At 48.2% G+C, this 10,674-nt stretch overlaps 1 protein-coding gene across 1 annotated transcript; it reads left to right on the top strand.

Moving 5' to 3' along the window:
* Window positions 1-2,945: 2,945 nt before the first annotated feature.
* LOC122368698 (ATPase family AAA domain-containing protein 2-like) lies at window positions 2,946-10,467 on the top strand. Its single transcript, XM_043342894.1, has 12 exons — window positions 2,946-3,254; window positions 3,579-4,052; window positions 4,430-4,572; window positions 4,805-4,953; window positions 5,337-5,480; window positions 5,769-5,873; window positions 6,205-6,402; window positions 6,546-6,730; window positions 7,326-7,488; window positions 7,749-8,043; window positions 9,855-10,000; window positions 10,193-10,467. The coding sequence occupies exons 1-12, from the start codon at window positions 3,172-3,174 to the stop codon at window positions 10,232-10,234; spliced, it is 2,127 nt and encodes a 708-aa protein (XP_043198829.1). The 5' UTR covers window positions 2,946-3,171; the 3' UTR covers window positions 10,235-10,467.
* Window positions 10,468-10,674: the final 207 nt, after the last annotated feature.

The raw sequence follows: 10,674 nt of genomic DNA, 5'->3' as shown, positions 1-10,674 counted from the left end.
AGACCGTACGGCTTAAGCGCCCTTATTGCCCAGAATAGAGCCTCTTTGTCGATCCCAGCCAATCAAACCCGATGTTCTGGCGTAATTGGCACGACAGGCTGTAACTTAGGCAATAAAGCAATGACCAATCACGACCCAGCCAATACATCACAGACCAAATTACCGCCCTTTGCAACAAGCTCGATATTTAGGACCGAAGTTCAGCAGTTATGGATTTCATAAACGTACCGCGATATGTCATTAGCTCCAACTCACAGGTCTCTTGTATGTTTAGTGCCACGCATGTGGGTTTCAGGCGTAAGGTACTTAAGCCGAACAAAAAAGTGATAATACGGAACTGCAAGTGAGTACATTGATGAGGCATCTACGTGCTTCTACAACATACATAGCCGGTTCCGTAAAAAGTACATATGTTAATATGTCAAGCAGTTCACATAAAAACACATCAAACATGAGAAAGAGCACTGAGAACAAGAACAAGATACAGTGACAAAGCACAACGAGAATTGAACATAGCGAGTGAGTGAGCTAGTGAGTGGGAGAAGTACATATTCAGCGAAGGTGCGAGCGTATGAGTACGCTAGTGCGTGCGACAGACAGAAAGACACACAGCCCCGAGTGAGCCCCGACACACATACAGACGGACAAACACGAAGTCTTTGACACGAAAAACCGGAAGTCCTAAATTCACAAATCATTATCATCATCATCATTCATCGCCATAAGACAACCAGGCATATTTACAGACAGAAAGACAGACATAGAAAGTGAGCAATGAGCGAGAGAGGGAGAGACAGGGAAAGAGAAAGAGAGAGAGAAAGAGAGAGAGAAGAGAGAGAGAGAGAGAGAGAGAGAGAGAGAGAGAGAGAGAGAGAGAGAGAGAGAGAGAGAGAGAGAGAGAGAGAGAGAGAGAGAGAGAGAGAGAGAGAGGGAAAAGGACGTCCAAGACCTCAACATCACTGTCACATAGAGACGTTTGGGGTTATCAGTGTAAGTTATTGTGCCCATTTCTACGGAATTTTCTTTACAACTATAGATAGGATTAATTTCATTACAAAAGAACGTATGTACTTAGGCAACCCAATGTCCCCAGAAGCATTCACTCTATTGCATGTCTATTGCCTATATGACCTATAAAAAAATAAAGGTCAAAATGTGTGTTAATGTATTTGCTGGCGCATCCAACACTGATTGCTGGTGACTTCGCTGCTATTGAGATTCAAATTACAGTCACACTGGCTTACTTTATAAGGTTACAGTGTTACACAGAATGACTGAGATAACTATATAGTACCGTAGTTTCGTGCAACTTTGACCACCAAGGGCAGCTTTGGCCCACACCTGGAAAAATAATTTGCTTTGCTGTAGCTTTTTACACTTAACTACCTAGTGCAGAAAAGCTGTTGTTATGGTTCGGTAAGACTGTTCATCGGTTACCTTTGGGAACAATCCTAAGTTGATCCCAAGGCCAATGTGAAGGGCAGTTTGATCCCAAGGCCAATGTGAAGGGCTAGGAGGGGTTAAACAGCCCATGAAAAATCAACGGAAAATTAGGGTCGGCTAGGATCCAGTGAGGACGGTAAACGGGTGCGCCAGTAGTGAACTTGTGGTTTCCCATTTTGTAGTGGTTAAGGTAAGCTCGGAATACACAAAAATTCAAAACGGCAACTCATTTCTTTAAAATTATAAAATAGGTGCAAAAGCGTGTTTCGTTTTAGCCACCAAAGGAAGGCGCTGCCCGGAGCATTTTCCACATAGCGCCTTCCTTTGGTTGCAAAAACGAAATACGTTTCGAGGTCTATGCCTGTCGGGTCCCGATTTGAGAAGCAGTACTGAGATAGGTACTGACACTTGACAGCACTGAGTACCGAGTGGCAAGTACATGGCAATGCGTTTTTAGATACAACATAATTGGCCACTTGTATTTTCAAAAATAGGTTATGCATGCAGTGTTGCAGCACACACCAATTTGTCATTTTCGAACAGTCAAGGGTCGCCTCGATCTATGCCCTGTTGCTTACAATTGTACATAAACCGATGATTGAATCATTGAGGCTTAACCAAAAAAGTGGGCCAAATTTGCACGAAACTACGGTATCAACAAATTATTTGATCCACCAGCGAAAGACCATGACCGCATTCTATCGGCATCAGCATGCACATCTATTGACAACAGTGATACATTTTCAGCACAATCAGGTCAGGTTAATGACATGAAAGCAACGCCTAATGTCAATAATGGTTATAATCACTACATTGGCAATTTCAGAATCGTAATGTGGTATCGATTCAGCCCAAACAAAATCACCCGGTCGTCCGCTCTGGCTCACCTATATCTAGTTGCATGGTGGCAGCTGTTGAGCCTGAAGTGGCAATGCCTCACGCACCTCCCACCGCCCCCGCAGACCGATATCGATAAAGCTGGGCTCCAGTCCGCCCGACGACCAATCTCCTCCGCGGCAGCTATTCTACTCCTACAGCCTCACGATGCAGGCCTCCGGCAAAGGCAACTTCGCAGAATGAGTCAAGAGACAACACATCCAAGCACTTCCCTTATTTCAAGCTTAGGCATGTATGAGATGCATTATAGATACACCTAAGTACATACCTGTATGTGTGTCAAGTTTGACAAGTACTGAAGCAGCCAAGAAAAAACTTCATAAATACAACTTTCCGAACGAATAAATACTGTGCACTGCACCTATGCAAATTGAAGCGAATATGTAAATTTTAACTATTGCAAATACAACTCAGAAAAGTAAAACTGCGATATGGCATGAGCCTATATAACCAGTCTCGGGAAAGTCATTTATCATTGACATGGCACAAATCTATTATTTTAGCAATTGAAAAGACCGAAACACAGAATACAACGATTTTTCAATAGCTACAGTAATACACCTGTACCATGTTATTGATCAACTTCTTTCACATTTTATTTACAGTAATCATGGGGCAAAACACCATCCATTATCAATCTCCGCTGGAAGCGACCCCAGCGAATAAAGCGCATGGTAAGTCATCCGTTCGTAGGAAAACGGGGAAAAACGGCTATTTAACCTTTTGCTGAAATGTTTGGCGAATTTACTGTTCTGTTGCCTCATTTTTCTTAAATTAATGTTTCATCCATGAAATAGCAGCCTTAGTTCCAAATATTTCAGTAAATTAGAGATGACTCCAAATCCTTCTAAAACAACAGCCGACAGGATCGACAAAGACAACATTCTAGCTACAGGGAGCTCCCAAAGACAAAGGTATGTTTGTGTAATATGAAACCCAGATCGAGTTCACATTTTGGTGATCTATACAAATAATTACGGTTGAAGTATTTAATTTAATAAGATTATCAGTTAATCATCCGAAGCGGGTTACGATAACAGGCCTTGTTTACCTATACTCTATAGGTATTGCGAACAGACTTGCCTACCTAAGCATGACAGGCACTATTTACCTTTTAACCTTGATAAAACAGAGCCGAAACCATGACAGCTAGGTATTGTTTTAGAGTTTACAAAAAAGCTAGATATAAGAACCGAGCTGCACAACATAAACGAAAAATAACGAGCTACGCATTACAGGCGCCCAGTGGTCAAGTATGAATCGAAGTCGCTCAATAAAACTTTGAAGAAAAAATCAAAGAAAAATAAGCAGGAGTTAAAAAAGGATGCAAAACGAAAACATAAAAGCAAATCAAGACTTATCAAAACATCTCGCTCAAAGTCATCCTTGCGGCCGACGAAGTCGCTGACGGATGCGGCGGCAGTGGCCGGCCCGAGCCGCGGCCGACCTCGGCGCCGCAGCAGTGCGCGCATCGCCTCGTGCAGTCCCCATCCGTCCGGCTACTCCGCCCTCAGCGCCCGAAACCCCTCCGCCGACTCAGGCGTCAAAAAGGCGCGCCGTCGCAGAAAGTCGCACGGATGGAGCAACAGGAAGCGTAGCCGCAGTCGGTCGGCCGCCCGACCACCCAAAACCACTGCGGCAGGTCCCAGTCAGCTGCACACCCGAGATGATGAGGCCGACAAACCGAAACCCGTCCAACCGGTGACCACAGAGTGAGTCAAACATTGCCAGTAAAGCCTGGCGGATGTTGTTTAGGGCCCATATTTGCAATAAATTGGTGTGCATTCCGAGCACTTATTCGTAACCAGCTCATATCATCTATGTAGTGTTGGTTTTATATTTTTGTAGACAATTTATTTGGCTAACAATGTCGATCCCCATACACTTTCCTCATTTCCTTGTGATGATCTTTCGTTATGACGAGAAATTGATTAATGAACTCCATGCAAAATGAATAAAAAGTGAACACTTACCATTTAGCCATATTTATACCCGCGCGTCAAACGATGACACATCATTGCATGTCGATACCTTTAGCCAGCTCGATATACAACATAGTGTAAGCAGTAACACCAGCCTCCGTTTACAGCACTGGAGTTGACTTCTCAGACGTCGGAGGGCTACATGAACAGATTGAGAAGCTGAAGGAAATGATCGTATTTCCCTTTCGATATCCAGAAGTCTTCAAAAAGTTTGGCTGTCCCAGAGGAGTTCTCTTTTATGGACCACCAGGTATAAATGTACATCATTCTTCGAGTCACGCAATATCACAATTTAGGGACAAAATAGGCACAAAATGGTAAACGTCGTAAACCATTAACTTTCAAATGCCATACTGAACAGAGAACACTGAACACCGATCACAACGCTGCTTAAAAATCCTAATACGATTAACCATTGACGTGATAATAATTATTGTAATCGCCGCTTTTGTGTATGACAATAATATCTCATACTTTCGCAGGAACCGGGAAGACTCTGGTTGCCCGTGCCCTTGTGCATGAACTGAGCAAGGGCACACAGAAAGTTACCTTCTACTCTCGTAGCGGGTCCGATATTCTGTCCAAATGGTTTGGAGAAAGTGAATCAAACCTGCGGGATCTTTTCGAAGCGGTAAGGTCATACAAAACTGATCATACTTGAGTTTGAGAGAGAGAGAGAGAGAGAGAGAGAGAGAGAGAGAGAGAGAGAGAGAGAGAGAGAGAGAGAGAGAGGGAGAGAGGGAGGAGAGAGGCCCTAATCTAATCGGACGGAGAGGAGAGGAGAGGAGAGGAGAGGAGAGGAGAGAGAGAGAGAGAGAGAGAGAGAGAGAGAGAGAGAGAGAGAGAGAGAGAGAGAGAGAGAGAGAGAGAGAGAGAGAGAGAGAGAGAGAGAGAGAGAGAGAGAGAGAGAGAGAGAGAGAGAAATGAGAGTTTATTCCCCAAACAAAACTAAGCGTGCAGTTTTTCAACTAAACATATCGTACTCACCATTGTAAGCGTTTTGTCCTGTTACAGGCGAAAACCAACCAGCCGTCGGTGATTTTCTTTGACGAGCTGGACGCGCTGGCACCCGCGCGCAACTCACAGCAGGACCACGTGTACACGACCATCGTGGGAGCTCTGCTGACGCTGCTGGACGGCCTGGAGGACCGGCAGCAGGTCAGTCAGCACGTCCACACAATTCACCCGCGGCACGGCCTGAACCTCAGAGGCACCTTACTACTGCCTACTCACAGGGTACAGGCGTGTCTCGCTTGAACATAAAGCAAACTATTGGGACAAGTATCGTTGCTGTTTTAATGTAAGAAATATTTGTGCATTAACACTGATAAGTTTGTTTACAATAAGTTGGCTTGTTCTTAGATACGTTGATCAATGCCAAGTCAGACTGAGTATCCAGCAGTGAATGGCGAGGCGTCTGTTACCACTTGTGTGCCACGTCCGCAGGTGGTGGTGATCGGGGCCACGAACCGCCCCGACGCCCTGGACAGCGCCCTGCGGCGACCCGGCAGATTCGATCGAGAAATCTTCTTCCCTCCGCCCAACCTGGAGGTGAGTGTGAGCGCCTATATTGGTCGTGACCTGCAGTGATCTCTCATCTCACTTACCGATCGCCGCTTATACAATTTTCTTTGTTTCGTAGCTGTGTGAACAACTTCGGCCGGCACCACATTCTTGGGCAATAGGTACTGGTGAGACAGAGACAGTGCCAGAGACATGGTACAAAGCGATATTGTGTGTTGCATTATCTGTGCTGGGCAGCTGTTTGATCATCTGCTGTTCACAAGTTACGCTGCTGGCTGACAAACTGAGCTCCCTCGGCTGGGTATGACGAGACGATACAGTGAGCCCCCCCCCCCCCCCCGGCGGGATATGACGCCAGGCGAGGCGCGAGATTCTGCGGATCAGCGCGCCCGACGGCTGCTCCGAGCTGCTGACCTGGCTGTCGGAGCGCACCTCAGGCTTCTGCGGCGCCGACATCGCGCTGCTCATCAGAGAGGCGTTCCTGGCGGCCGTCAAGGAGGCCTACCCGTCCATCTACAATACCGCCGTCAAGGTGGACATCGACCCCACCGTCAAGGTACGGCGGCGCATCGGCCGCTCAGCTACGTCTTATTTTACAATCGTGTCTTCTTGAAGTTCAAAAATAGATCGCTAACAAAGCTAGCTGGCTGAAATGCGGGCAATATTCCTCATATCCTCACTGCCGTGTGTCTGTGTCAGGTGATGAAGCGGCACTACGAGACGGCTCTGGCCAGTTTCCGTCCGTCAGGCGGCCGCGGCATGCAGGAGTGGAGGGAGGTGGTGCCGGAGATCCTCCACCCGCTGATCGACCACGACCGGCAGCACCTGGTGGACGTCATCAGCCGGCGCTGCCCGTGGCTGCTGCCCAACAAAGTCAAACGAGGGTCAGTCGGCGCCGCCGTCAGCCCGCTGCCCCCGGGCGGACGGTAGTGTCCTTCGCGTTGGGGTCAACTGTTTCTGTGCCTACGCTAGGAGCAATTTGCTTAGTCGACGAGCTTCTTAAAAACACATTTTTGCAAGGCTTCTCTAGTATCGGAACGACCTCGCATAGCTTATCGGAGTTGGCACTCCCGCCCGCGCCGTGCGGGGAGCGCCGACTGCATCCGAGCCATGCGGCACAGCCTACCATTCAGGGGTGGTTTAGCCCTGCCATCTAGTGACAGGGATTGAAACAGACGCGTGCGCCGCGCCGTACGGTTTGGGCGGCGTGTTTACCCCAGACAACATTCTCGGTTTATCAATCCCTCGGGCCCGGCTGGCTCACTAACCACATCGATCGCGACCATTACATAAAACCCGTGATCGATCAGACATGCGAGAAGTCTGATATTCGGAATTCCAACTGGCTTCACGTGTTCAATAAATCATTGAAAATAAAGGAAATACGGCCAGTAGTTCGTCTGGTACGCATTTACCGCCTCATCACCGACGGCCGAGCGGACGCCTGCAGCTGACGACTGGCCGCTGCTCGTTCGGCAGGGAGATCTGCTCGCAGATGCGCGTGCTGATGTGTCCCGACGAGCGCTACCCAGAGGACCCCGAGTACGTCAGCAAGTCGGTGTTGTCCGCGTTCGCCGACTGCAACATCTGGACCATGGACGACGCCTACGTCATGTCGCTCACCTGCGTCGATGTCATGCAGGTCGGTGGATTATCAAGCAATCGAGAACAACTCTGTGCCATATCTCTGAGGCAACACTAATGATCGTGTGTCTGGTTTCAGGCTCGTGGTATACAAAGCCGTAATTGATGGCATAAGGCATACCTACATTATAACCAATCCCGACAATCTTGCTTTGGATATATTTAGGTACAAATGCATCATTGTATCTCTCTACTTAAATCGCCGGTTTGTCATCAGTAGGCGTTCCGTATCATGCCGTGTTTGCCGTTTTCGGGCAGCTACTGTCGGAGCGTATCCACGACGTGGGCCGGCACCGGTCGCCGACGGTGCTGTACATGCCGCGCCTGGAGGAGCTGGAGGAGGCCCTCCAGCTGCGCGTCGGCACCGGCCTGGAGCGGCTGCTGGGCATGCTGCCGCGCTGGGCGCCGCTGCTGGTGGTGCTGACCAGCGTGCAGCCGTACCCGGCGCTGGTGGAGCAGCAGCGCGCCGCGCTGGCCACCGCCCACCTGCACAAGGTGGTGCGGCCCGGCCAGCCGCAGCGCACAGCCTTCTTCACCACCCTGCTCAGCCACGGTGAGACCCCTCACCCCTGACCGGGACGGCTTATTAACCCGGCAGGCGGTGGGTCTACCAGCCACCTTCCACGCGGTGGGGGGGGGGGGGCATTTTTTGCCCCCCCCCGTATCTCCGAAACTACTGGACGGATCCGAAAAATTCAAACGGCGTTCGATAGCCCTGTCAAATTTGTCGAAGGAAACCAAATTTCATTGACCTCGGTGTCACCGATGACGTCACAGGTCAGGTCAAAGATAAAATGTTTCACCGTTCACGGGGCTTCTAGGGAAAGCGCTATAACACCGAGTAAAACGCATTTTGTCGAAAATCAGCGATAAGGCGTCAGTTGTCTAGTACATATGTTGCTATTAGAGGTCACTGGTCATACCAGGTCAGGTCAAAGGTCAGGTCACCAAAGGTCACCAAGGGTCACCACATGAGCCCAACTTTACTAAGGTTATGCGATGCATGTTTTATGGCCAGTTTTTCATTTCCAACTCAATGGTGTTGGTTATAAGACCATTAGGTACGGTTTAGGTCACTTTCTGGTGGAGGTCAGGTCAAGGTCAGGTCAAAAAAGGTCAAATTTTAAAGTTGATATTTTTGCATAAAATGGGTATCGATTCGATGCAGCTCGTCACGGGGAGTCTAATGGTGGTCTTTGTTTTGCGTTACGAGGTCTAGAATTGCTAAAAATTGAGTTTGCAAATTTAACGTCATTAATTTTGAACAGTTTTTTCGCTATAACTTGGCCAAAAAAGAGGTATCGATCTCAAATTTGGTATGTAGATTGTAGATAGAAGGCGGTAGGGACTATCACATAAATTCCGGTTTTTCGAAATTCAAAAACTTTTTGGATTTTTTGGCTATTATATTCAAAAAATCTATTTTTTGATTTTTTGGGGTCAAAATCCAAAAAATTCGAAAAACCGAAATAGCAGTTTCGTAGCCCTTTTGATTCCACACCTTTCATGTCAAAAAAACGTTTTTCTATATCTCTAAAGCTGTAGGCCTGACAGCTCTTCCCGCGAAACCTTTTTTTGGGTCGAAAATGGCAAAAATGACGTCACCCTGACGTCATTAGCGGCCAACCTATCATAGCCTTTGGAAAAAATTTTAGTCACCATGTGCGCTAGCTGCTCCCGGGAGGGTACTGAAAGTTTGGTGACGATCGGCGCAGCGGTTCTCGAGATATATTGAAAAAACTAAAGGGGGGCAAAAAAATGCCCCCCACCGCCTGGAAGGTTAAAGGTCTGTCGTGAAATAATGAACGTCACTTTTGACGTGTTTGATCATTATTGACCGGATGATAATTTCAGAAGCATGCGCCGATCGGACAAGTAACGAAATAAGCAATAGTCACACACACCGGATCACTACGAGCAGTGTCTGTGTCAGTCTCGTCACATCGTAACTGTAGAGGGACGGGACTCTATAGGAAGGAGTAAGACGAATGGACATACTTACGGCAGAGACGATCGTTTTCAGTTTCCCAATCGGGCACTAGGTGGCAGTAAACACTGGACAGTTCGGAACTCATCGGACAAATCGTACAGTCAAGTAGCATCCTCCAAATAATATTACATACATTGGTTTCACTGCGAAAGGTCTCGGGTAGCTGAAGTGCAGTCCATTAAAAGCTATTTCAAGCTATTTCATTTCATATTCACAATCATCGATCCCGTTCGTCGTCTTGGGTCACTGATGCATCGTAGCAGAGCGTATTCCGAGTGGAAAGAACCCAGCCCCAACAGAGCGGGGATGGGGACCCGGCCGGGAGAAGTGAGAACCAGCGCTGCCCTGACCGGTCGCCGCCCGGTGCCCTGCAGGCCGCCACCTCTCCGAGCGCAGCATCGACCAGCTGGTGGAGCTGACCCGCGGATGGAGCGTCCAGGAGCTCGGACAGCTGAGCGTGCGGGTCTCGCAGATCCGCGCCGAGACCAAACACACGCCGTCCGTGGCCAGCCTGATCAAGGTGCGCCGTCTCCCCGCCCCGGCCCGCTCCTCAACACAAACTGTCAGATCTGCGACAATCATATCCTTAATATACCCAATGCAAACTGTGACTGGGCTATGGTCCCTCTCCCATTCACGGATGTGCCGCTGCCAATGTGAGTGCGCCGTTCGGGGACTTCTCTGCAGTTCACTGTGACATTTCACCCGACAGGAGCTGACCATAGAGCGACAGCTGAACAGCCGGAGAGCCTGAGGCCCGGAAAGTCCCGACTCCACCGAAAAGACAGGCCTATGGACCAGACGAGAGAGATGCGCACCCTTTCGGTGTGCGGAGAATCTACGACAAATGCTATATTTCAGCGTTCAGCAGCATGTCCCTGACCCTGTTCTAATTTTGGAACCATTTTTGTATTGTTTGTCTTCATTTACCAGTCATTTGTTTCCAGAGTCCGTTGTGGCAGCAAATAAACACGTGATGTTGTGTTAGTTTTGCTATATTTGTACAGATTGTAAAACAAAGCTAAAAAAGCACCTGCTGTCCTGCTACATTAAGTTACGATCACACTTAATTAATATACATTACACAGTAGCAAATGCTCCACGAAGTGTTTAACAACTGTTTACACGGAGAAGGCGTGAATGACAATATCAAAAAAGCACCCATCGCCCCATTGACGAATGACGTCGCAGCTT

This window comes from Amphibalanus amphitrite, unplaced genomic scaffold (assembly GCF_019059575.1).
Source record: "Amphibalanus amphitrite isolate SeventyFive unplaced genomic scaffold, NRLGWU_Aamphi_draft 000969F_arrow, whole genome shotgun sequence".
NCBI classification, from domain to species: domain Eukaryota; kingdom Metazoa; phylum Arthropoda; class Thecostraca; order Balanomorpha; family Balanidae; genus Amphibalanus; species Amphibalanus amphitrite.
Note: the sequence above shows the minus strand (reverse complement) of the source record. Positions and strands in the feature narration are given on the sequence as shown.

Bases quoted from the DNA above. Each gene is read 5' to 3' on its own strand.
- LOC122368698 (XM_043342894.1), top strand. From the start codon at position 3,172: ATGACTCCAAATCCTTCTAAAACAACAGCCGACAGGATCGACAAAGAC. The intron at 5,874-6,204 runs GTGAGTGTGAGC...ATATGACGCCAG, and splicing joins TCCCTCCGCCCAACCTGGAG to GCGAGGCGCGAGATTCTGCG. The intron at 7,489-7,748 runs GTCGGTGGATTA...GTTTTCGGGCAG, and splicing joins CCTGCGTCGATGTCATGCAG to CTACTGTCGGAGCGTATCCA.